Consider the following 26,865-nt stretch of genomic DNA (forward strand, 5'->3'; position numbering starts at 1 on the left):
CCCAGCTTGCTCGAGGCTGCCCTGGAGATGTCCTGGGCAACTGTCTCTCCCATTCTGCTGATTAACTGGCTGTGTGGTTCCTAATGTTCTGAGCCTGGTGTGGGGCTATGTGGCCCCTAGTCCATCCATCTGTTCTCTGTCCCCCCAGTGCATGGTCTCTGACCAACATTGCCAGCCCTGAAGAGAACGTGAGCATCAACACGGAGCTCATCAGCTTGCTCTGACCAGTTAGGGCCGGTTGAGCAGAAACCCATGACCTCTGAGGTATTATTAAGTCACCTTCCCTTTGGCTCATAGTCAACTCCCTTGTCATAACCTCTCATGTAACCCACAGATGCATCCAGGTGCTGCTAGTCCTCAGTCAGTGCCACCAACTGCTCTTGTTGGATTCCAGGATGTAGCATCTTTCTGTGCCCTGCTCTCCTGGTCATCTTCTGGCTTCCCTCCAGCTATGTCCACATACCCTGATACTCAGGCGACAGCAAGGAGCCTGGTGTCAACGCCTCCTGTCTATCCTGCCTCCAGGCTGCCTTTCAAGCCACTTCCTCCCATCCTGCCCCAGCCTCAAGGCTATAGACACTGACCCTGTGTTCATAAGGAAAGCCCTATTCTCCTCTGCCCTTGGTCCACTCATGGCTGTCCCCACAGCCAGCCCTCTAGAGCTGTCATTCCTCTAGAGCCCCACCCTCCTATGCTTGAACTAGCCACTCCCTTTCTTCAAGTTCTCTTTGCATCTGTGAATATGAGTGTGTTTGCATACACGTGGAGGCCAGGGCTCAAGGCCTAGGCTAGATAGCCAGAGTACTCCAGGAACCTCCTGTCTCTGCTTCCCCAGCACTGGGATTAGAAGTACATTCCATCATAGTTGACTTTTTCTGTGGCACCAGGGATTTAATTCAGATCTTCATGTTTTTGTGGCAAGAACCCTGAGTTACCTCCCCGGCCCCATTCTGTGCTCTGAACTACATTTTTCTGGGCCACAGTTCCAGGGACCTGCTTAGGCTTAGGTTCCCCCTAGCACCACAGACCACCCAACTACACAAGAAGGGTTTAGGTTCCTCAAGAGTATGGTCCTGAATAGTTGTCTTCTGCTCTGGGTTGTTTTTTTCCCCACGACTGCTCCAGTCTGGAAGAGAAAGGACAAGGGAAGCTACAGCTAGCCACTAGCTTGTCAAATCCCGGGTCCTCTTCCTGGAACTCTCCATATAAATGTAAACACATTGGTTTCTCACACAGGGTTGTCAGTGTCTTCCTGAAAGGTGGCTGTAGCTGCTCTGTGCCTGACCCAGATTGGAGCACAGCCAGGCTTGCACTCCAGGCTGTTCCCACCAGGGGGCAGTGGAGCAACCACTGCACGCTGAACCCCAGAGCCCCACCCTTACATAGGTTGGCTTCCCAGGCTCCTCGCTGTTCCTCCAGGGATTCACTTTAGTGAGCTTCTCCATCCATGGCAGGAGAGAAGTTTCTACCCTCTACCCAGTGCCTTTAAGATGGGTCACACATGAGCAGGGCAGTGGTAATGCATGCCTTTAATCACAGCACTTGGGAGGCAGAGGAAGGTGGATTTCTGTGAATTCAAGGCCAGCCTGGTCTATAAGAGCTACTTCCAGGATAGGCTGCAAAGCTACACAGAGAAACCCTGTCTCCAAAAACAAAAATAAAAAAAACAAAAAAACAAAAAAACCCAAACAACAACAAAAAGGCCCCACTGAGGCCACCAAAGCCAAAACTAAAGCCATCCTGTTCAAACTAGAAGCTACCCTCCTTCCCCTTCCTCTCAGAAACACACCATCCCAAGTGCCCACAAACCCTTTACCTGGTATTGAGGATGGATGCCTCGGTGCCGAGTAACTCTTTCCCATCTGCTTGCTCACCAAGGGATATTAGGGGTGTGGTCAGCTGGCACTTCCTGTGTTGTGCTACAAGGCTTTATGGGAATGGAGGCAGATTCTCTCAAACATGCCAGAAGCCGCAGTACCTGGGCCCCATAGGTTCTCTTTGGCTCAGAGCTACGTGCAAGGTTCAGATCCAGGCTTGGCGCGCTCCCTTCCCTCTGCGAGCAGGTAAGGGTGTCTGATGGAGCTCCTGGCACTGGGGTACCTTTTGGGCAGAACTGCTCAGGGAGATTCTTGAGTTGGTTTCTGGGCCTAAGAGTTCTGGAAGTTACCCACAGCTCATGGACCCCCAAAATGAAGCCTCAGTACTGTGCAAACTGGTCTGTCATCATAGCACTTCGGAGGTGGGGTCTGGTGACTCCATTTGAGATGGAGGGTGCGAGGGAGGGAAAGAAGGCAGGGTGGGGCACCCAGTTATGCTAATAAGGGCTGAGGTTCCGGACCTCCAACTATATCACAAGTCTTTTGCTTAGCCCACGTGCAACAAAAAGGGGGCTGCTGGACCACGCCCAGGCTGAGGACTCATTTCTGGAGCAGAGGCTGGAGGTCATATGGGGGGCTGGTCACTAGAGTAGCCACAGGCAGGACTGGCCTGAGGCAAGAGTGCTTTGTATCACTTCATCCACCCAGATGTGGTGGGTCCCTCTGCCTTGGATAAGTAGCCATGTAAATGGACTGATTAATGTCCACACCCTACTTAGTGATACACACTAGTAGACATTTATGAAGAACCAAATCTCAAAGGCTAGCAGGCCTTATGATGGTTCTTATAAGGAAACCTCTGGACTTTCCTAGTTTAGATTTTTTCTTTTTTTGTTTTTTCAAGACAGGGTTTCTCTGTGCAGCCCTGTAGGCCAGGATGGCCTCGAACTCAGAGATCCGCCTGCCTCTGCCTCCCGAGTGCTGGGATTAAAGGCGTGCGCCACCACCCTGCCCTAGTTTAAACTACAGAAGAGTTAACTATCATAAACTATGGTGCAGTCAACTTCCTGACCCACTCCCCACCCTTCCAAGTCTCCAGGGACAGCCATTCTCTCCTGCTTCCAGGACTGAGACTTTTAGCTTTATTCAGTCAGAATACATGGTGTCACCTGAGTCACTTCAAGTTCCATGCAGGCTGCTTCTAAAGAGCATTTCACTGTCTTCACGTAAATGTAATGTGCTCGCGCGCGCACGCGCGCGCGCACACACACACGCACACGCGCACACACGCACACGCTTCCTAGTTAGTAAATGACCACTGTGGCTATTGTGATGTCCTATGAACACAGGTGTTTGTGGATGACGTTTTTTTCTCCACTGCTTATACACCCAGTATTGGGGCGGCGAGGGTCACCTGGGTCTGATGCCTCCATTTCACAGGCCTACACTCAGTAAAAATTTAAGCTTACAGCAGCTGCCACCTGGATCCTAGCCACACACTTCTCTTTGCACCCCAGACAAAGAAGTTCCAGGACAGCCAGGGATAAACTGTGAAATGCTGTCTCAGGAAAAACAAACCAACAAGCCACAACAGGAATTCACCAGGAACCCTGGACTTTGATGGTCACATCCACACTGAAGAGTTATCCAGCACGGGGGCTCTTGGGGAGCTCCTACAGCGGTGGTTCTCAAGCTTCCTAATGCTTCAACCCTTCAGTACAGTTCCTCATGTTGTGCTGACCCCCACTATAGAAGCACTTTGCTATTACTTCAGAACTGTAATTTTGCTACTGTTGTGAAGAGTGCTATAGATATCGGATGTCCCATTCCTGTGAAAGGTCACTTGACCCCCAAAGGGGTTGCAACCCACAAGTTGAGAAGTGCTGCCCTACAGGGTTCTAGAACACCTTCAACCTGGATTGATTCTGGAGGACGGCTCCAACAGCCCTCAGCAGGCAGCGGACTCTTTCCTGTACCCTAGTGGTGGAGGAGGGTGGCAATCTTGGTTTCAGAGAGCAAGGGTTTGCTAAGGCAGCTCTTCTTCCCAGGCAGCACAGACCTATGTTTCCAGAAACTGCTGTAGGTTAGCTAGGGCCCAGCAGCAAGGCCCAGCAGACTTCCCCTGGCTGTCTGCAGCACCCATCACACTCCAGAATGAGGCAATGCACTGGCCAACACACAGGGTTCTGTAGTGTAGCTTGGTTTTATTTATGTCCACAAATATTTCAAAAAAATTACAAAATACGCAAATGGAGAGAACACAGAAGTCACGATTTCCTGGGTGTCTACTGCTTACACTGTGTCATCTCATGGCAAACTACTCATATATACACTTAGCTCCGAGACCTAAAGAAATGCAGCGATCAGATGCCTGCTTGCTCCACTGCAGTGAGACGTGGAGCTCGGCCTTGACGACACTGAACAAGTACATACAGAGCACAGAAAGCAAACCAAATTCCAAATGAGAGAAGGGAAATCCAAAAGGAAGCCAAGCAGCTGGGCCTCAAAGATACCATGAAGGTCCAGGGCCTCCGAACAAACCAGTCAGTCACGGAGGACACAGTCAGTGCTTCACCTTGGGATAGGGGAGAAACCCAAAACCAACAAAGAAACATTTTCAGACAGATTTCAAGTTCAGACTTCAAAGTACTTCACTCTTTCTCTTTGGAAAATGGGTACTAGAGAGGAGATAAAGGGTTAACTGAGTGGCAGACTCAGTTAAAAGGGGAAAAGGAGGTGGTGGCATGGGGCAGAAAGGACCTGCCTGGCCAGAGCCCACGAGGAAGCAGCCTTCCTCAGTCCAGAGGGCAGGGCAGACCATCTGGAGAGCATGCCGCCACTCCAGAAGAAAACAAATGCCTTCATGCCAAGGTGGCCAGAAGTTTGATAACAAAAGGTTAATTTGAGCTTGCCTCCTATGAAGAACCAAAGTTAAGGCAGAATGGAATGAGAAAAATAAGGTTAAAAAAACAAAACCAAACCCTACAAATATTTTCAACAGACAAATAGATCCTAGCTGCCCCATGCATGGTTCAGGGAGCATGAGGCCCTGCTACACCTGAGTCAGAGCCTGCAGCAGAGTGAATGCCAGGTTAGCTATGAGCCATTTCTCTCCACAGGGCCAGGACACACCTTGTGGCTGGCTGGCTGCTCCTAGATGCAACCACTGCATACTAGAGTAGAAATGGCGCTCAGGGATCCAAGGGAGAGGTCAAACCGATGTCCCACCCTTGTTCTAGAGGGAGAGAAGAGGGTTCCATCAGCAGTAGTCAGTTCTGCCCAGAACTGTTCCCCAAGAGCCTGCTGAAGAGGGCTGTCCCAGGGGAACCTGTTTCAACAAGGACTCCCATTCCTTTTCCAAGAGGAAACTCAGAACACACGGTCTCCCAGGAGGATGAAGATCACTTGCACACCATGCTTTACAGCCCATACCACAGGCCAGACCTGTGTCACATTTACCCCAGGGTGTCCCTCACTCTGAAGCAGCCTCTCTGTGGCAGGCATGGCTTGGCGACATGCACACCTGCAGATTTCTAACACCCCTTTGGCAAGCATATGTCCTGGGTCTCATGTGCTGTGTACTGCACCATTTCAGGAACTTCCTAAATGATTTATGACATCAGTCAAGAACAGTCAAACATGTGCAGAAAGCCCTAAGGAAACTTATCATCGGACACGTAAACATGCGCGCTCTGTACCAGAGACAGGACGACAGAGAACGCAAAGTCAACACTAAACTCCTAGGAATAAGGAAGGAGGCTTGCTCAAACATGCCTGTCACTGCACACGCGAGGGACAGACAGAAGTGAAATCAAAGCAGCAAAAATAAAGAGCCTGTAACATTGTCCCTGCCAACCCCTGGATGCTCACTGCTATGACCAAACCTAGTCCCAAGCTCCTGCCTGCTTGAAACTAGAAACGCCCATCTGTTCCCTTTAATTAAAGGGATAATTAATTATATATAACTTTTTATTAAAAAATCAACTCTGTATTCTGTCAATAGCTGGTAGGAATTCACACTTTGTGACATGGCTGGAAAAAATAGATCAGAATAGTCGTCTGTGGAAGGGACTTCTAAAACCATTTATTTACAGATGTAAGAAGTCATGCTGCAGAACTGTCTCAAATTATGACGATTTCCTACAATGTATTAAAATAAAAGATTTTTTAAAAATTATAGCTCTTGGATTTCAAACTCATATGCCGCCTCTCTGCAAACCTCGTGGGTTCTAGAGCCCACGTGCCTCAGTGTCTGCGCGCACAGTGAAGGGTGTGAACGGACTCTAGCACCTACTGAGAAATCAAGGAAAAGAACTAAAGCCAAACCCCAAGATCGCAGGTAAGTTTTTCAGGTGTCAGTCCAGCCCAGGACACACCAAGTTTCTGGGGGACTGTCATGCAGGGAGACCCAAATTGGTCTCAGGAAATCCTCTCAACAAACGAACACTATTATGCAGATGTGTTTTTAGTTGTGGGTTTAAATATATAGAGAAATCTTTAGACGATATTCCTCTTTGCTCTTGCAGCTCCTACTGGATGTAAAGTCCTGTTTCTGCCCCCTAGAACTGAGGTTTCCACAGCCAGCATTAACAAATAAATAACTTATAACTGCTTGTCACCTTCTTTCTTCAGTCGACTGGTGGGAAAAGGGGAGAAAACAAGAGAATGGACATCAGGGTGTGCTAGGTGACAGGTAAATGGTATCCCATAGGCTATAGGCATAGGCTGGCCAATCTATTTGCTTATGGGTTCCACCCCACCCCAGGAGCCTCTCATCCAGCAAAGTCATGCTTGCATGCATCCCTCCCTCTCAGAACCAAAGAGGATGGCCCGGGGTACTTGCCACAATGGGGTGGGGCGGGGGTGTGTGTGCAGGTGAGAAGTTTAGGTTCTCTTTCATCTTACCTGTAATAATCTTCCTGACTTGGCAGGTGACCGCCATGCATGTGTGGATGTCCATGCAGCCACTGCTGCTCCATGGCCAGTCTCTGGAGCTCGGCTGACTGGGCATGCATGGCCTGAAGCTGGTGGGCTGCTGACATGGGGGGTGGGATAGCCCCAGGCAGGTCTCGGGGATAGGGGGTGCCTGCCAAGCACAAAACACGCTCTGCTACAAAAACAAGTCAAGGGAGTAGTCACAACCAGAGCAAACAAGACAGAGATCAGGAGGGAGGTCAGAGAGCCTGCTGTGCAGTAGATTCACCTAGCTGAGGAAGTGGGGCCAGCCCTTCCCAGGCTCTACAGAGAGAGCATCACCAGGGGCAGGGCAAGATCAGCAGAGTCCCCAGGCAGAAAGGAGGCCCATCCCAGAAGACCCTGGGTCTCATGCCAGACCTTGCCTGCAGGCTTCTCCCAGACCCCGGCCCTAGTCAGGTGTCTATTGTCCTCTGCAGCCCAGGCAGTCTTGGCTCCTGTTGGGCTGTTTTGCAGAGCATTTATGGCCTTTCTCCAAATCCTCCAGCAGTCTACCTACCTGGCCCCTACCCATGAGCAGTTGATGAAATGCAAGAGTGCTATCTGACTCAGCCCCAGCGCCCACTTGGAAGCCCATATCCTCCTCTAGTGAATTCTTACCAAAAACTGGGTGGCGCAGCATCTCGTGCTCATGGGGGGGCTGTCCAAGTAGAGGGTTGGGGAGGGTGCCAGGAGGGTAGGGAAAGCGAGCCAAGTGAGGGCCAGCAGTCAGAGGGTCAACCAGCGGGTGAACTGGGCCTGCTGAACCTGAAAAAAAAAAAAAAAAAGACACAAGTCCAAATGTAGCTGGAGCATGGCTCTGGTATCCTTGCTGCATGACCCATGGTGACCTCTTTAACACCCAAGCTGGCTCTCATTCAACAAGGCGGGAAGCATCACCTGGCTGCCAAGAATCCCAACCAGCCCCACTGGGGAGAGCAGGCAGAGAGAAGCACAGAGCTCAGCCCTGACTGGTCATTTCCTGCTCCACACCTGAGGCCACTCAGCATGGCAGCTCGCTCTGTGCCTCTTCTGTACAGTTCAGGCTGACAATGCCTTCTTCCCTTAGCTCACAGCAAACATATTCCCTCCCTTCTACACAATGGCCCACAAATCAACCCAATGTGGTCACCCTGAGTACCTGCTGAGGCAGCACTCTATGTTAGGCCCTCCAGGCTTACAGTGGCCTACTCTCTCTCCTTGGGGGCCTACTGCAGGAGCCCTCTGAACTCACTGCCTCCCCAGGAACACAGCCAGTCTCCCTCATAACCAATCCCGTGATGCTTTGAAGGAAGTGGTACCCACTGAGCCTGCCTCTGCCCCAACCCAGTCTTCCTACAGATGCCAGGAAAGTGGACCTTAAGGAACTCTGTTCCCAAAGGACAGAACTGCACTTTGCCTGGTCATCAAAGCCAGCAGATACCCTGCCTTCCTCTGCTCTCATGAGCAGGGATACGCTTCCTTGGGCAGCCCAGCACCTATACCTAGACCTTGCTTGGCTCTAACGTCCAGAAGAGCCCTGATCTACTGTCCCTCACCCAGGGCACAGGGCCAGGCTTTCCCCAGACGTTTCTCTTCTGCAGGAGACCCAGGTCAGCAGCTTCCTGAGACTCACTGATCAGGAAGGCCCACCAACTGTGAGTCTTAGGTGGAAGCTGCCTACCTTGCCTCGCTCCTGAATTGGGTACATACCTTGGTGGAGAGGATCCTGCTGGTGGAGGTGGAGGTGGGAGTGGATGTGTGAATGCTGGTGATGGTGTGGAGTTACATTAAACATCTGCAGTCGTGCCAGGGGGTCGCTGGTAAGAGATGCCATGCGCTCAGCATGGATGCGCTCAGCTGCCAGTCTGTCTGGGTAGCTCATCTCAGGCCGCAGCTGAGGACCTGCCAGTGCCAGTCTCTCCCGCTCCAAAGGGTTCAAGCCCGGGTGGAAAGAGGCAAAGGGGTGGGGGCCAGCTGCAGGAGGGATGGTGAGGGCGCTGTGCCGGGCAAAATGCTCCATGGGGTTGGTAGCTGGGTGCAGGGGGTCCAGCTCTGGTGGCTTCACCTCAAAGCCTGGCTTCATCCTCTCCCGCAATTCCCGCTCCCGGATCTCCCGCTCCCGGATCTCTCGCTCTCGGAGCTCCCGCTCCCGGATAGTAGGGTCAACATTGTAGAGGCCAGGCATGTGGTAAGCCAGCAGGGGGTCAGTGGGATTAAGGGGCATGTAGAAGGGGTGGTTGCGGTTGGTGGGAGACATGACATGGGGCCGAGCGTATTCACTCAGTGTCCGGAGGGCCGGTGTGTCAGGCCCGATGTATGGGGGCACAGCGGCAATTGTGGTTGGCGGTGGCTCGAAGGAGGGTCGCATGTGACCAGGACCACTAAGCTGAGGGTCACTAAGACGGCCTTCATGTGCTGAGCTGGATGCCTTCTGCTGAAGAAAAGAGAGTATGAGGACGGGTGCCAGGGTATGGGTATGAGGACGGGTGCCAGGCCACCTGGGGGTCTAAAACTGGTGTTCACCACAGAGGTAGGCCCTTGTTCTGTTCCAGTGCCAGACCAATTTAGCTCCTTCACCCCAACACAGAAACAGAGGACCTTTGCCAGGTCTAGGCACCAGGACAGTCTAGACTGATCTGTGCCTACCTGCAGGCCCCCCTGTACCTCAGTGTTTCTGTGCACCAGGGAGCCCGGCAGCCAGAAAACCTACCATGAAGTCTGACGTGCCACTTCTGGATTTGGCTTCCCTCACCCCTCCTGATCGAGCAGGCACCAAGTACCCCAGCTCACATGGGGGCTTCAAAGCAGGGTGCACCTGGATAGCCCCTTGATGTCACACTTAGGTTTCCTTCCAAGTCACCCATTCCTGTCTGACACCTTGGGATTATGGAGGGGGCACTAATCTATAGGCTGCAGGGAAAGGACAGGCCCATCAATCAAGTCAGACTCATGACTGCCACACAATGGATGGCTTACAGCCTTCAGAAAGTCTGGGCATGGGTGCCACTGGCACTAGAGAACACACCAGTCTGTGATAGATCCCGGCCATCAGGCCCTGGCTGAAGACACTGCCCCCTGCATGTCAGGTCCCTTCAGGACTCACAGCAGCACGCTCTGCCTCCCGTTCCCGCTCTCTCTCCCGCTCTCGCTCTTTTTCCTTCTCTTTCTCCCGCTCCCGTTCCTCTCGAGCCTTCTGTTCGGCCTCACGCTTAGCCTTCTCAATGGCTTCCTCTCTCTTCTTGGCTAGTTTGGATCCAGCCAGAGGCATGAAGTACAGGTCTGTCCGTGCACATGAGTTGTAGCCCCGGTCCAGATGTTTGTAGAACCTAAAAGGGTGGCAGCTCTGGCTGGGGCTTCTGCTGAGGGCCACACCCTTCCTTACCTCCACCAAATCCACCCACACCTAGCCAGGCCCCCATTCCTCCAAACCAGTACCTGGCGGACTGGCTAGCATGGCTGGGGGTGTCCACTATGGTGGGCTCAGGGGATGGGCTCCTAGGGGGTGGAGGAGGGCTCTCTGGCTCCTCTGCTTCATCCAGAGCCTCCTCTTTGATCTGCACAGCAGGGGGGAGTGGGCAAGATGGCGCCCCTGGAACACTGCCTCCAGAAGAAACAGCAGCAGAGCAGGGTGGTTGTGATGAGGTGCTGGGCCCCGCAGGTGGAGTAGAGGTGGAGGGGCAGGAGGGTGGGGTGATGGGAGGAGGGCCTCCAGGTACAAAAGGGTGCTGGGGGAATGGGGATTGGGAGGGCACCTGGTGGAGGCCAGTGGGGGGATGGGAGGAAGCTGGGGGTGGAAGGCTCTGGCTCTGGGTCAGCCCAGGGGGTTGGGCAGGGGAGGAGGGCAAGGGCTGGCTCTGTGGCATGAGCTGTAAGGGTGGAGGGTGGGCCGAGGGAGGGTGGTGTGTGGACAGGGAGCTGAGGGGCTTCAGGGCTGGAGGCGGTGGCAGATTGGCATTCATAGAGAAGGGTGAGGGCCCTGAGAGGTGAGGTGGATGCTTGTGGGCCTGTGGTGCTGGAAGTTGGGGAATCGGTGTGGTGGGTGGGGGTTTGATATGAGGCATGGCTAAAGGTGCAGGAGGCAGGGGCTGTTCCCTTGGGGGCTGTTGGGGCTGCAGTGCTGACTGAGAGGCTGGAAGCTGTATAGTGGTGTGAGGATGAGCTGCTGGGGAGGTGCCCAGAGGGCCCTGGCCTTGGGAGGCCTGGGGAGGAAGTCCAAAGGGCTGAGGAGGCCCTGGGTGTTGTAGCAGGGGTCCAGCCTGTAGGCTGTGAGGACCAGGTGGGCCCTGACCATGCAAGGAGGGCTGGGTGTGAGGTTGTGCAGAGTTCTGGCTAGGGGGTACAGTCAGAGGCTGCAGTGGAGGATGGGGTGAGGGCAGCCGAGGTGGGTGCAAGGTGGGTGCCTGCTGGATGTGGGTGTGGGCTGCAGGTGCTACTGCAGATTGAGGCTGGTTAGGGGGCTGTGAGGTGGCAGGGGAGCCCTGTGGAGGGACTGCAGTGGCAGAGGGCGTGGGCCCTGGGGTGGGAAGTTGGGGTGCTCCTGGAGGGGCGGAGGGAGCTGAAGCAGCTCCACTGGGAGCCTGCAAGGTAGGGGGCTGGGCCTGCAGTGTCTGCTGCTGTGCTGACGAGTCCGAGTCACTCTCATTGTCCTGAGGACTGGGGATACTGGGGGACGTGCTGCGGTTGTCCTGGTCGATGTCTTTCGGGTCACTGCTGCCTTCATCATTGACACTGCGACTGTCTGAACTCTCTCCCTCGCCTTCAGAGGGAGAGTTGGGGCGGCTGATCTCCTAAAGCCAGAGAAGCAAGAGATGGATGCACTGGGAAGCAGAGCTCAGCCCCACACTGCTAGTATGGATCACAACCAAGGTCTGTGCAGAGGCAGCAGGGGATTCAGGCAGCAGGGGGGAGGCACTGCCTTCCCAGGGAGGACCTAAGTCTGTGTGGGGGCTGAGGGTGGGGGTGTCAGGAGCCTCACCTGGGTCTTTGTCTTTTTGGAGGTGGCCCTATCAGGCTCCTCTGTGTCGGAGGCCACCTTCTCCCGCTGTCGCTTTGTGCTCTTCAGGGGGGACGCAGCCTCTCCCTTCACCTTCTGCAGTGGAAGCAGAGAAGTGATGTTTGTGGACATGTTTCCTCATTCTGAGCCCCATCTCCAGAAGTGAGAATGTTCTCCAAAGGGCCAACGAAGACCCAGAGGAGCAGCTATCTAGGGACAAGGATCCTTGGTGTTAGGAACCCTTCTAGCCACTCCATTTTGTGTTTCTGGGGCCTTGGCAAACTTATGGCAGAGGTACCTCCATTTTTCCCATTTTTCTAAGCCCTAGGCCTCCATCTGCAGCTCCTAGGCCAGGTTGATGTTACTGTTCAGATGGGAAGAAGGGACCAGGAGGCTCCCACTGTCCCTCAGCCCCTGACCTTGGCTGACTTCTTCACTGTCTCTGCTTTGCTGTCATTGCTGGAGGTGCTGGCAGCACTGGGGGAATTCCGGCCACTGGATCGAATATCTTCATTGATGGGGGAGGCACGACCATCAGGACTGGTGGGCTGCTTCTTCCGACCACTGCGTAGTGTAGACATCTGTCCCTCCAAAACCAAAGGATGGAGAGAATGGATCCCTAGGCCCAATTGCCCACCCAAGTCTAGCCACAGGCAAGGTAGGATAAACAGTGTGTTCACAAATCCACTCAAACTCAGACACACATCCTGGGGGCCATCTTGGAAATGCACAGGGCTCTGAGAGGTAAGGAGTCAGCTGACTGTTTATTTTAATGCTCCTCACCATTTCTCAGGTTAACTGTCCACGTTCAACAAACCATAGCGCAGAACATTTGTGGAGTTAACCGAAAAGGGCAGGAAGTCACCCAGGAGACAAGGCTGCTAAATACTGCAGTTTGATACCCGCAGCTGAATGCCTTGCAGCACCCTTCTGGAAAGCTACAAGGCTCAGCTGAGGTCAGGAAACAGGGGGAGGGCTGTTCTATCCACCTGCCAGAAAGGTCCCGGAGAGGTCAGTGCCAGAGAGAAAGATCCCTTCCACAGTCCCACACCTCAAAGACCCCTAGACACATTTCCAATCAATGTTAAACAAAGCTGTGGCTGTTGCTGTACTATTTATTTATTTTATGTGCACTGGTGTTTTGCCTGCATGTATGTCTGTTTGAGGATGTCAGGTCTTGGAATTATAGTCAGCTGTGAGCTGCCATGTGGGTGCTGGGAATTGAACTTATCTTAACTGCTGAGCCATCTCTCCATCCCCTGCTGTATTTTTTTTTTTTTTTTAAAGACAAAGATTCACTCCATAGCCAGGATGGCCTTGAATTTATGGCAATCGTTCTGCTACAGCTTCTCATGTGCTAGGATGATAGACACAGGGCACAAGTGGGTAAATCTTCACTAAAGAACCTATGTAAAAACTTCTCATGGAAAAACAATCTGCAAAGTTGAAGTAGAGATAGATGTTCACTGGAGGCACTTGGCCCACATGCAGAGTGTTCTGAGGGACTTGGGGAACTGGCACTGGGCTGCAAACCAAGACCAATGAGCTCTCCCTAACACGAAGCTCCACGGCCCCAGAGAGGGCAGTACCAGCAAGGGTGTGCTTCTGCCTAAAACCAATTCTCGCTTGAGTCCCTGGTAGGCTCAAGCCCCCAGGACCAGGTCCCCAGCTCACCGAGCCCCGACTCCGCCGCGTCCTCATGCTATGCTTCCCACTGAGCCCATCGTCCTCCTCCTTGACAGGTTTGAACATGAAGGGCGGGGGATCCACAGGCTTCTCGATGGGTGGCAGCTCACCGTACTTCTTGAAGTGGATGCGGCAGTCAGTGCAGAGCAGGATGTTCTCCCGGCCCCCGTGGTGCCAGTCTTTGGAAGCTACATAAGGGGAGGTGGGCAACCTTTGAAACCACCTGTCTCTGAGGACATCTGAGCAGAGGGGCCCTTCTGTGGGCTCTACCTGACCCTGATTCATGAGAGCCACAGAGCATGAGCTTCCTATGAGTTCCCTATACAACCCAAAGCTGGTGAGGGTTTCCACTGTCCGGTCCTCTGTAGCCACCCCTTGAAGATGGCAGCCACTTCCCAGGAACAGCAGAATCCCTCCCTCACCTTGTATGAGACCTTCCTACCCAATAAATCAGTACAGTTCTGACTGCTCAACAGGAAGCAAAGTCAGAAAAAAGGATCAAGTTTCTCAAGCACAACCCATGTGTCAAATCAATGACTGGCCCTGGCTTCTTTGCCATCCAGCACATGAAATATTCTGAGTCTGACAACCCAGAGCCCAGGCCTGCCCAGGAATAAACACCTGCCCCTTGCACTGAGGGTCCCCAAGGTCACTTACTGGTGGTGAAGCAGTGGCGGCAGGCGTACCCCTTCAGTTCCTGCTCGCTGTCTTCACTGTCAAAGTCATCCTCACTAGCTGAGCTCAGGTCCACTGCACAAAGTGGTAAAGTGGAGACAAAACAGACAACATCATGTTCAGCTGAGAATGGGGCACCAGTAAAATAACTCCGCAGACTGGGGTGGGCATCAGCCACAAAGGCTCATTTTGAATTCCCCAGCATTATTCAGCACAGCAAAGAGCATGCATGTATGAGGGGTAGTATTATCAAGGTCCTGCCTTGCCAGATTTTGGGGGGCTGATGTTACACCTGAATCCTGTGGTGGTCTACACAGGTGCTCCTACTGGTGAATCTAAAATGGTAGCAGTATACTCACAATGCCTTCTTAATGCATCTGAGCTGCCTGGAATTCTGTCTACTGAACCAATGTGGCTTCTGAACCTCACCAAGTATAATACAGAATCCTGGGACCCTTAGGCCAGTTTTCTGGACTAGGAAAGAACTGCTAAGCACTACTGCTCTGTTCTAGTTCATAGGGACCAAGACAGCAGGACCCACAGGAGTCACCTGTCCTTGGGGTGAATGTCACACTTGGCCTGGGAAGAGGATCTGAGTAAAGCAGACAAAAGAAGAAAGTGGAACCCTAGGTCAAGCTTAAATTTTGTAAAACATGAAAGAACAGTAAATTTATTAAAAATACTTAAACAGATAATTTCTAACTCTTCTACAACTGTCAGCACTACTGTACACGTATGTACACAATAATGCACCAAGCACACCATACTGATCCCTGGCCCACCAGCTCCACAGGCTCAGAGCTGGACGTACATATGCCTACATGTGAGCAGTCTCTTACTACTCTCTGCAGCATCAAAATACCCACTTACAGAATTCACTGGAAGGAGGTCTGGAGGGTGTGTTGACAGGGGTGGAGGCCGTGCGAGTCTTAATTCTTCTGAACACTGCCTGCCTGCGGTGCCGGCGGTGGGCACGGGAGCTGGCTGCCTCTGGTGTTTTTTTCCAGTAGTAATAGAAGGTAATCAGTTCTCCCTGTGAGAAAGAAGCATAGCCGTGAGTGTACACATACACAGCCACCCCATCATCACATCCTCCTGTGCTTGGCGCTGAGAGCAGGGTGGCAGCAATGCTCCGTGAGTGAAGCTTCAGGGTCCCATCCTGCAACCCAACAGAGTACGACCTCTACAAATCAAGAATCAAGTCCACACAAGAGACAAGGAAATAAGGCTCCCATTTATTTAGGGAACTGTAACTATGAGTGTGCAAGCTGAGTGTGATATGTGCACATGGAAGCATCTTCAGAGACAGTCACCAAATAGAGAACACAGGTGAGCCGGAAGGAGCAAAGGCCAGGAGACAAACTGCTTTCTCCACCTCCTTTGACCCTTTCAATGGTCAAACTAGCAGGAAATCCTAAAGAATGAAGACAGAGGGACTGACACCTATCCCATGCTGAGCCTTCCTGAAAAAAACGCAACTTAAGAAAACTGTGGCAGTCCTGCCCTGAGGGACTCCCCTGCTACCTGTCTTCCACACAGAGTGCTTATACCTCACTGGCGCTTACTAAAAACCAACTTCAAAAAATAAATTTTAAAATGTATTAAATATACAAAATAATGGGTTTATGACATTTTTACAAAGGGCTGATTTCTTAGAAAGACCGCAAAAGAGTCTCTGCCTCAGTCTTAAAAGAACAATATCAACAAAACACTAAACCTGCACTCAGGAGCTCAGCTGGTCCCGGAGCCATCTTCATCCCTCCCTCTAATGCCTGCTGTCTCATGAATGAGGTGACCAAGAGAGGAGGTGGCAAAGAAGTTTCCTTGGGAGCTAGGTTAAGGGCTGGGAAGATAAGTAGACAAAACCAAAAGGAGACCTTGTACAAACCCTTCTGACTGACAGGACCAATAAGAACAGCTCTACCCCAACCCCAGTGGTCTTGAGTATCAGAAGCGTCGAGCAGGTTTTAGACAAGAAAATAGCTTCTCAAAGGCAGCTGATACACATGTGCTGGGAACTTAGTGGGCTGGAATTTGCCGGGGAGGAATCTGCCTGTCTCTGCCCCCAGCACAGGGATCACAAGCATGTACCACCATGTCACCTTTTTCACGTGGCATCTGGGGAGCAGATTCAGTTGTTCATGTTTACACAGCCAAGTACCTTACTGACTAAGCCATCTCCCCAGTTGCCAGTCCTTGGATTTTTGAGACAGGGTCCCACTATGTAGCCTAGGCTGACCCTGAACTCATAATCCTCTTGCTCCCATCCCCAGAGTTTCATGGTTACAGGAGTGGGCTGCCATGCCTGCCACCAGATCCTTAATAGAGGTGTACAGAGCAGGAACTGACTGACCTGTCCATCTCATGGAGCTGTGGATGTGCTTCAACCTTTCTAACCATTCAGTACTTAGCAAAATACCAGTCCCTACCAACGCTCCACAAATGAAGCACTATCCCAGGTTGCAAAACAGGCAGGGAGCCTCCAGCAAGGCCCAGAACACTTATGCCTGAATATGTGTATACCTCGGATCAGCTGAGTTCTACCTGGTGCTAGATGATCAGTAAGGGGAAAATGGGGAGATTACCATTGGGGGTTCTATTTCTCTAGCATGTGTTGTGGTACAAATGGCAGCTGGTCCAGTGGTGGCACATCCTGAGCCCGAGGGCCCCAAATATGACCCTCTTTCTGCTACTTTGCTTCCCACTTTCATGGTTGGGGAATAAATTTTCCCACACCAATCCTGAGTAGGACCAGACTCTGCCTATTGAAAACTGACCTGCCTTAGTTTTCCTATTGGTCCAACCACCCTTCAAGCACTCTATCAGAGCAGCATGCTTCATCAGTACAAGTGGGCAACTTTGTCCAATAAACCAGAGTCTTCTCTGGAACTGGAAAGAAGCAAAAACCCGAGCAGGTCCTTTCCAACCTCTTCCCTCAACCTGACCCACTTCAGCGGGCAAAGACATTTCTAAACAGTGTTTGTCTGAGCCTGGCATTGTCGCACACAGTACCAGTTGAGTACTCCTACTAATATTTTTTTTCCTTTAAAGTAAAGGCAGAGTCTTATTTCTGTGTAGCTCTGGCTAGGCTGGAACTCACAGAGATCTACCTACTTCTGCCTCCCAAGTGCTGGGATTAAAGGGGTGCACCACCATGTCAAGTCCTACCTTACTTCTTAAACATGGATGCTCAGAAGAGTCTGGGATGGTTCTGGAAGATAGCACAACTTGCAGTAGAAAAGGAGACATCAGAGATCAGCGTGGCTAAGAAACTGGCCCAGTGCCAGATAACAAATGGAAAAAATGGGCCCAGAGGTTAAGTCTGGGTCATTGCACCTGACTCCTGCACCGTGTTCTCTTAACAACTGAGATACCCAAGTTAAGTGTGATGATTATTCAGGCAACACCAAGTTTTGCCAACAAGTAACAGCTGTGACAAAAAAACTAAGCACCCAGAGCAGACTAAACACAGGCACCATGGGTCAAGATGAACTGGCACCTGGGCCAGGTAGAAAACATGGCTGAGAAAATGAAGAATGTAATTTCAAACGCAGAAAACCTGATGGCTGGGACTTGCATGCACTGCTGGTGGGAATATAAGGCAGTCAAAACCACTTCATAAAAAGTTTGCCAGTTTCTACCAGGTTAAACAAGTACCACAGGATCTAGAATTCTATGCCTGGCTTGTTTATCCAACAGGACAAAAATGTGTTCACACAAAGGCTTTGAACAATTTTTAGTTATCGATGTGTATATTGTCTTGGTGTGAGAATGCCTATGAAGGCCAGAAGAGGGAGTAGAGTTCCCTGGAGCTGGAGTTTCAGGTGGTATGTTGGCGCTGGGGAAAAACTCAGTCCTCTGGAAGAGTAATAATACCTGCTCTTAATTGCTGAGTCAGTTCTCTGATCCCACACAAAGACTTTCACACAAACATTTTTTCTTAATAGCTCCAAACAAGAAAAAAGAAGCATGCTTAGCCATGGGAAGTATGATTAAGTTATAAGTATCCACTGGGATGTTATTTGACAATAAAAAAAGGAACCAGCAGTTTATATAATAAGAGAAAATTTTCAAAAAACCCTGTTAAATGAAAGTCATAAGGAGAGCATGAGTTCATGATAGACTGAGAGATCTATTACAGCAAGAAAGGCAACTCAGTGGTTGCCCAGAGCTATAAGGTGGGTGGCAAAGGACCCAACCAAGTGACTCCCTACTCAGGAGGAAGATGTCAATGCCTATACACAAATGGCATTATTCACACAGATGTATACAGTTGTCAAAACTCAACTGACTGCATACTCAGAGTGTGGGCGCATTTGTGTGAGCGCACGCACACACACACACACACAGTGTAGCACATGTCAACTATATGTCAATAAAATTGACAAAACAATAATAAATCCAGGCCAGGTTTTATTAGCTGCCTCTCAGACTGCAATGGCCACTGAGGGATTAAACATGGAGGATTAGAAACAGCATATTGCTGCCTGCATGGGTGGCTAGGTCTTGAGTACAAACAAAAGAACATGTTGGGCAAAGCTTTGGTTCTACAAATAGAGAGTGAAGCAGCTCACAGCCTCACCAGGAATGAAGTCAATTGCACTTTAATCAAACACGCATGGTGTGCAGCAAAGACCCGCTGCACATCAATTCAGGGAACAAAAGCTGCTGCAGAAATCAATAGCTCACTGAAACATTAACACAGGCAATCATTGATCAAAAGGCAGCTCCACAAAGGCAGCCTTGCAAATTAGCTCCTGTTTTTGCTTGCAAGCAAACCCTGAGGTCTAAATGTTGACACGAATGGCCTATAATGATCATTTGTTCCCAAAGCTCTCACCTCATCTCACAATAAGGTCTCACAGCTAACCCATGTGACATCAGGTGCTGTAGCTACACACACCACGAGGTGCTAAACCAACTCAGAACCTGGGCAAAAAAAAAAAAAAAAAAAAAGGAACAAAGCCATCTCCAAGCGTCAGTCCCAGACCTTAGTTTAGTTAGCTCTTGCCTAGTGCTGAACTTCTGGTCTGGGTTAGCATTTGTTCTCTCCTTCCAATTCCTCGAACCCCCACCACCCTTTTGGCGGAGGGGAGCTGGGTCACAGGCAAAGGTCCTAGAAGCAGGGGCTCAATCCAGCAGAGATGTCTTTCTAGGATATTTATACAACAGGTTGGGAGGGTGTGCGTGTGTGGGGGTACTGTTGGGTTCCAGTGACATTTCTGCAAAAATACAAGGGAAGAAATGCCATACAGAGAACATGAGCAGAGCAAAAGAGAAAGGGGCTGCCTAGGGAAGCCCTTCCTCGTAAGTGGTTGAGGACCTTGAAGAGTCAGCAAAAGCTAACTAAGGGCAAAAACTGAGGCAAACCGCTGGCCGCCTGCCTCATCCTCGCCACTTGACTTCAGCCTTTTTGGGCTGGGCTGTGAGTCTATCAAGTTCATTCACATAAGCATAAACTGTCAGGGCTCCATAGCTACCTGTGCAGTCAGGCACAGGGATGGGGCTGGAGCTGCTCCCATCTTGGAGCTGGCCTGAACTCATTTCTGGCACGAGTTCTGCAGCTGTGGCAAAACAGCAGGTGGAGTGTCCCGTCTTCTCATAGGCATGTCCCTAGCAGGCAAACAAGGCTGAAGGTGGAAGCTGGCTCCGTGTGGCCAGCACTGGTCTGCCTACCTCCTTGTCTTAGAGCAGGTCTCTGTCTACCCACTGCACTTATCTAGTAAACTATAGCACTTATTAGTTCAGTCCCTGCAAAGCTGAGATTTGTAACTTGTCCTATTCAGTTTAAAGGTGATTCTTGTTGAAGGTAAGATGAGCTGTCTGTCGTCTTTGTCCTGAGGCCCAGGGAAATGAGTCAGAACAGAATGCTGAGGAGGTGAGGCACTGGGGACATCTAAAACACCAAAGCCTACCCCTCCCTTAGGAAAGATCTCTCTATGTAGCCCCAGCTGTCCTCAAACTCAAGAGATCCTCCTGCCTCAGCCCACCAACTGTTGGGATTTAAGGTGCTTAAAACCAGGCCTGGCCTCCATGGTTCTTAAGAAGGACACCCCTCCTCTCATAGGCACAGGGATCTAGAAAGAGATCCTTGTCCCCTGCCTTGTCCTTGTACTTTTCTTATGCCTTAGCTTGGCACTAACTTCCCAGACAGGACTCTCTGGGAGGCTGATGTGGAGGCAGGAAAAGGTAAGCCAATTATTATTTTTTATTCTTCCAATCTCTCTCTCTCTCTCTCCCTCTCTCTCTCTCTCCTCTCTCTTTCCTCTCTCTCTCTCTCCCTCTCTCTCTCTCTCCCTCTCTCTCTCTCTCTCCCTCCCTCCCTCCCTCTTATCAAATCTTCCCTCCCTTGTTAAGTCTCTGTCCCCTCTCCCACCTAACCCTTTTTACTTCCCAACAGAGGTATGAACCACTGCTCAGCCAAACCAATTATTTTTGCTCCACTTTGAAAGCCTACAGGTATAAGCAAAATTGGGCAGTTTTAAAAGAAAAACATTATTATTAGCATACTACCCAGAGAGGTGTGGGAGCCTGGAGAGAGTGCTCAGTGGTTAAGGACTGACTGCTCTTCAAGAAGACCAGGGCCCAACTCCCAGCACCCGCATGTCAGCTCACAAATGACTGTAATTCTAGTCTCAGGGGATCCAACACCTTCTTCTGGCCTCCTGAGGTACCAGACATGCACATGGTACAATACATCATACACATAAAATAAATTAACTAAAAAAAGATGGGGCAGCTGGACATGGTGGCAAATGCTTTTAATCCCAGCAGGTGAATCTTGGTGTATTCAAGGCCAACTTGGTCTAAAAAGCAAGTTCCAAGACGGCCAGGGCTGTTACACAGAAACCCTGTACAAACAATAGACAACAAATAAGTAAACAAACAAAAAGTCGGAGCCTTACAGATGCCAGCCACTATCAGGACTTTTCTCTATGTGAGAGTAGGGTAAGACAAACATGTTGGGGGTCAGAAGACATCTTGAAGGAATGGGTTCTCCCCTTCCACCATGCGGGGCCCTAGGGATCAAACTCAGGTCACTAGGTGTACTGACAAGCACTTTTACCTGCTGGGTCATCTCAACAGCCCTATACATACATCCCTTTGGTTTTACAGAGCATGTTCCACTATCTTCCATTCTCACATGGTTACAGGACTGAGAAGACAATGTGGAGGATAGATGGCTTTGTAGCTACATTAAGGCCTGTTTTTAGATGGATGGTGGTGGCGCACGCCTTTAATCCCAGCACTTGGGAGGCAGAGGAAGACGGACCTCTGTGAGTTTCAGGTCAGCCTGGTCTACAAGAGCTAGTACCAGGACAGGCTCCAAAGCTACAGAGAAACCCTGTTTCAACACCCCTCTCCCCCCAAAAACAAACCAAACCAAAACAAAGAAGGCCTGTTTGAGCATTTCTCCACAATCTCTAATTCTCTGATGGCACAGAATTCTTTGCCCATACACCCACACCATCCTTTGCAAGGTTAGAATAAGCACTAAAAAGTTATCTGGAAAAAATACAAGACAAAAACAAGATCTATTTTTTTTAAAGGCAGGGTCTGTTATGACACAAGTTGGCCCCAAACTCCTGTCCTGTGTGCCCCTGGAAATGCTGAGATTGTAGGCGTGTGTCAGCACATATGCTAAGCAAGCACTCTGCTAACTAAGTGGCATCTGCACCCCTGAAATCTTTAAGACACAGGATTTTGGGGGCTGGGGAGATGGCTCAGTGGCTAAGAGCACTGGTTGCTCTTACAGAGGATCCAGGTTTAATCCCAGCACCCACACAGAAGATCCAGTTCCAGGTTATTTGGTACCTTCACATGGATATACATGCATGGGAAAAACATACAATAATAAGTCTTAAAAAAAAAGGACACAGGATTATCTGTTCCTATGCAAAAGATATTTTAACATGAGCACACAGAGAAAAGGGGAGCTAAATAATCACTGTAGAAGACCTTAAATCTCAGTGTTAATGTGCTTTTGGAATGAAATTCTTGTTCCTGGGCCAACACTGTGCTGAAAGAGTGATCTACACAGGAGCACCTGACCCTGCCGACCAACCTCATGGATGAAGGAGAGAGCTGCTGTGGAATTGGCTCCTGCCAAGGACCCCACTCTGCAGCTGGCCTGGAACTCACACTTCGCCTTCCTCTGTGGGATCACAAACGTGTCCATGTACCTGCCTTAACAATGGTTTCATGCTATTTTTCCAAGGAAACATTCCACCAACAGCAGGCAATTAAGAACAACAACCAAACTAAAAAGCTGGCAGAGAGAAAAAAAGCCTTTCCCAACCCCTGAACTTAGACATTGGCCAAGACTGGGGGTGAGTAGGTATGAGCCATCCCTGGGAAGGGGAAGTATTCCCTGGACAGACTCCAGGAATCCTCCAACTCAAGAAGCCTAGCTGGGCTCCCTGATCTCCCTAATCTTTTTTGCCTGGAATTATAGCTGCATCTCTCTTCTTGGCAGTAAAGTTTCCTGCCTGTGCAAGAGCCCTGTGCAAGTCCTTCCTTCGTTCCACTGTCTGAGGATTCCAGATGAACCTAACAATGGTGGGGGACCTGCCAGGTAAGAGCCTGGTCACTGAGCAGAAACAGCAGCTATGTTTGGGAGCAATCATCTCTTAAGGGCTTTCCAGCAGGTTGCCAAGAATGGTGGTACACACCCTGAATCCCAGTAGAGACTGGCAGAGGCTGGCAAGTGAGTTCCAGGACAGCCAGAACCACACATAGAAACCGTGTCTCAAAAAGCAAAAACACCCCCCCCACACACACACCAAAAAAAAAAAAAGATAAGAAAAAAAGAAAATGCCTTTCCAGCAGGCAACTGGTTGTTTTCCAGTAGCTGGTAATTAAAGCACTGTTCTTCTGGGATCCTTCTTTTGTTAATCAACCTAATGGAATCCCTAATCCCCAGGAGCCAGCCACTGTCAGCAGCTCTGCTGCAAATCACTGCATGCCACCTCCAGCGCATCTGGGAGACGTTGATCTGCTCAAAGGCACAGAGCTGAGGATGGCATTCTGAAGCCACAATCTCCTGTACTCAAGAGGCTCAGAAGATAGATGCCTGACTTAGCATACCCTGCTCTGAGAGGCAGCCCACTTCCAGGCAAGAGGCATGTCCTCTGCAGCTCTTCTAGGACAGGTGAATGAATGGTAACTATTCTTAGGCATGGTATGTCCAAGAGGGAAGCCAGAAGGTGCCCAAAGAGAAGTTCCTAAACCAGACACCCTTTTAGAAGGAAGAGAAGAAGGGGGGAAAATTCCTACTTTGGACAGGTTAAAAATTTACCCCTTCCAATTATTATACTCCATTTATATGGCACAAAGCAATGGGAACAGACTGGGCTACCCTTCAGTTACTAATACTCTGTTGTCTGGGGTCCTGACTAGGCTGCCTGCTCATCCTATCTCTGGTCTCACACCTTTTCTATGAAGTGCAGACTGGTGCTCCACTATGGCCTTTTCCTTGGCTTGTCTTTGCTAGCTCAGTCTTCTCAAAGCCCAGGCCATACCCTGTCACTTCTCCAAACTAAGTTCCAGCTACTTCTCCATTTCTTCCAGATCTTTTTCCTGTTTCCCATCTCTCCCAGCCCTTGGCTTATGACAAATACTATGATAATTGACTGTTCTTTGGCCTAAAGCCCAAGCCACAAACCCCTTAAAGCACCGTGGAAAGAGAAAATTGGCTCTCCAAAGTTCTGACCTCTGTATGTGTACCCCTCCTCCCCCAACAAAATAAAAAATAACTTGAATAAGTGGACTTCAAGATGGGCACTGTGTAAACTGGGCAGTGGTGGTGCAAGCCTTTAATCCCAGCACTCGGGAGGCAGAGGCAGACAGATTTCTGTGAGTTCAAGGCCAGCCTGATCTACAGAGCAAGTTCCAGGACAGGCTCCAAAGTTACACAGAGAACCTTGTCTTGAACGCCCTCCCCACCAGGAAAAGGTGGGCACTGTGGCATATGATTGTAATCCCATCACTTGGGAGGCAAGTGGATTGCCTGAAGTTTAAGACCAAAGTGCTATACACAGAGAGTTCTAGTCAGCCAAGGCTTTACAGAAAGATACTGTCCCAAACCACACACACATACACAAACAAACAAAAAATCCAAGCCAAAACAAAGGGAAAAAAATCTTCACAAATAACAAAAGCAAAATTAAAAAATGCTCAGACCCGTGAAAGCATTGTAGGGCTGCTGGGGTGGGTGTCCCTGGACTGGACTGACCCAGCACACCTTGTTGCTACCCCTGCCAACACTCTGTTAGATCTGTGTATTATGTACACACAATAGATTCTTCCACCTAGGCAAAGAAACCTTAGGGTTTTTTTTATTGCTTTAAAAAAAAAAAAAACAATCCTGTAGCAGCTTTATAAACGACACGGTTAAAAATACTCTGTAACAAACTGCTGAAAGCACAGCAGGAACCTAGGGCTCCTACCAGGTGTGGATGTCCCTACAACCCCTGCCATCTAGGGGTTCCCTGGGAAGTCCTGACACAGGAGCGTGCTATCACAAAACCCAAACACAAACCTTGGTTTTTGGCTTTACTGAGTTGTGGGTTTAAATGAAGACTGCTAACGTTTTAAATGGAACACTACTAGGAATTGTGTTTTCTCAGTTGACATCCCAAATCCTAAGAATTCATTTGTTAATATCAGTTTTTGTCTCCCGGGTGAACACTTCATTATTTCCTGAGTTCATTTTATTGGAGTTCAGCAATGGGGCGAGGAGGATTTCATTGCTGTGGGTTCCATCACCATGTCACCTTTGCTAATGGGTCTTTTTGTGTTTGTCTGTTTTTGAAGTGAAACCACAATTCTACCAGCAAAGGAGAAAAGGAAAAGGGAAAGCTATAAAATGTTAAACCACCCTCTTCTCCAGTTCATAAACAATTTTCTATTTATCGGCCTTTATTGTATGTGCAATCTTATTATCCTTGCACAGCATCAAAGTGACATCCGTCAGGGTCACCCTATAAAATATACATTGCAACGTAACATCTAATGATGAGAGAGGGGCGAGAGATGAAGGATGGGAGGGTGGCATACTGTAGAATGCTTTAAAGAGGTCATCAGTTATATCCGTGCATTTCCTGAGGTGATAATTGAATGACAGGGCTGGAGGGAAATCCATTTTTGAGCTCAGAAAGGACAGTTAGGAGAAAAATGTTTTTGGGTAGACGCATATAATGATGGCCAGGAAATGAGAACAGCTATTCTAACACTGCTTCTTGTATTTTATGGTTTTTATGGACGCACAGAAAATTATCACATATGATCTATTTCTTCAAGATGAATGTTCAAATAAAGGACAGACTTCATTACAAAGAAAGAAGGGAAAAGGTATTACATTTGTTTAATAAAATGAGCAAAAACAAAGATTACTAGAGTGTAAGATAAACGAACAAATCTCACACTCTTCAGATATATAAAACACTTCTATTCTTTTACCTAATTCTGGGGATTTAAGGCAGCAGTGTGGGGATGACACTCTTACTCCATGTAGGCTGTGGCCCTATCAGGACACTGATGGTCAATGCCTGGGGACTCTACTACCGCAGCTCAAGTTATTGCCTTGTCAACATCTCTTCCCTGAAGAATTCAGAAAGATGAAGCTAACCTCCCAGAGAAACCACGTACTTCCTTAGGCATTTAGTTCTTATTTTAAAATTGCCAGATGGTACCACAAATAGTGGTACATCCTTGTTATCCCAAGACAACGGAGTCAGGAAATCAGGAGTTTAGGGTTAGTCTCAGCTATACAGCCAAAGCTGCACTGTGGATCTCAGAAACAAATTCTAGTGCTCTCAGGTCGCTTCCTCATAATGCAGCAAGCTACAAGCTTAAATTTGTACACCGAAGGTTAACATGAAAACCCCGATAGCGCTTTTGGGGAGAAATTATTTTGTCAGAATAGGTGTTGCCCCTCCCTTCCCTGGCAGGCATGGGAGGGAGGCAGGGTGTGATGAACTGCCCCTAGGAACACTGTGACCCTCCAGTCCTCCCAGCTTATGTAAAGAATGGGAAGATATGAAGATTTTTCTTCATGCATCATGTGATAAAAGGTTACTTTGGGCTTGAACAAGAGCCACACAGAGAGAAGCTCTGCATTCTTCCTACTTACTCAAACCTGAAATCCCAGAAACAGCTCTGTGAAACAAACAAAAAACAAACAAACCAAACAACAACAACAAAAACTCCACAAACTTTTACTTAAGAACTTTAAAACTTTATTTTCCAGTTCTTGATTCCTCAGCAACTGAACTTTCCCCACCTGTCTCACTTCCCAGTGGAGCCAACACTGCAGTAAAGGACAGAGACTTCCCTTTGAAGCAACCAGAAATTCTGTTGAGAGTAGCAATTCCAGAAAGCACCCTCCCACCCCTTTGCAGGCCACCGGTCCCACAAACACCAGATGCTACTTTGACATTGGCTGTGGCTTTGGACTCTTCATCATCTGGCTTCTAGAATCTTTCCTTCACAGAAACAGATGATGGCTTTCTCCACACATCCTGCCTTGTGGCCCCCAGGCTTCAGGAATGGATCCTCCTGGTTGTTGCTAGCCAGTCCTAGAGCTGTCTACTGATATCTGTTGTAACCCTAAGTCATTTTTCCTGACCCTCTAGGGAGAGGTTGTTAGCCTCTTCCCATGAAGATGAATCTCTCAGTAGGGCTCTTTGGTGGCTCAGGTCACGGAATCTAGTGGGAATTATGAATGCCTGATTCTTTCTTCTCTAACTGTACTACACA

General features: G+C 49.6%; 1 protein-coding gene across 10 annotated transcripts in view; it reads right to left on the minus strand.

Annotated features, from left to right (window-relative positions):
• Nucleotides 1-4,001: 4,001 nt before the first annotated feature.
• Rere (arginine-glutamic acid dipeptide repeats) overlaps nucleotides 4,002-26,865 on the minus strand; it is a 343,378-nt gene continuing 320,514 nt past the window's right edge. For 4 of the 10 annotated variants that reach the window (XM_038333039.1, XM_038333048.1, XM_038333038.1 and 1 more), the window contains 11 exons: nucleotides 14,977-15,139; nucleotides 14,089-14,181; nucleotides 13,420-13,619; nucleotides 12,165-12,332; nucleotides 11,728-11,841; nucleotides 10,188-11,539; nucleotides 9,856-10,078; nucleotides 8,463-9,186; nucleotides 7,392-7,538; nucleotides 6,723-6,927; nucleotides 4,002-6,453 (listed from right to left, as the gene is read on the minus strand). In XM_038333039.1, the coding sequence (XP_038188967.1) occupies nucleotides 6,420-6,453; nucleotides 6,723-6,927; nucleotides 7,392-7,538; nucleotides 8,463-9,186; nucleotides 9,856-10,078; nucleotides 10,188-11,539; nucleotides 11,728-11,841; nucleotides 12,165-12,332; nucleotides 13,420-13,619; nucleotides 14,089-14,181; nucleotides 14,977-15,139 (3,423 nt within the window). In that variant the 3' untranslated portion in view covers nucleotides 4,002-6,419. The remainder of the gene's footprint in view (nucleotides 6,454-6,722; nucleotides 6,928-7,391; nucleotides 7,539-8,462; nucleotides 9,187-9,855; nucleotides 10,079-10,187; nucleotides 11,540-11,727; nucleotides 11,842-12,164; nucleotides 12,333-13,419; nucleotides 13,620-14,088; nucleotides 14,182-14,976; nucleotides 15,140-26,865) is intronic. The other 6 variants (XM_038333047.1, XM_038333046.1, XM_038333042.1 and 3 more) reach the window with 6 other exon arrangements.

This window comes from Arvicola amphibius, chromosome 6 (genome assembly GCF_903992535.2).
Source record: "Arvicola amphibius chromosome 6, mArvAmp1.2, whole genome shotgun sequence".
Classification (NCBI taxonomy): domain Eukaryota; kingdom Metazoa; phylum Chordata; class Mammalia; order Rodentia; family Cricetidae; genus Arvicola; species Arvicola amphibius.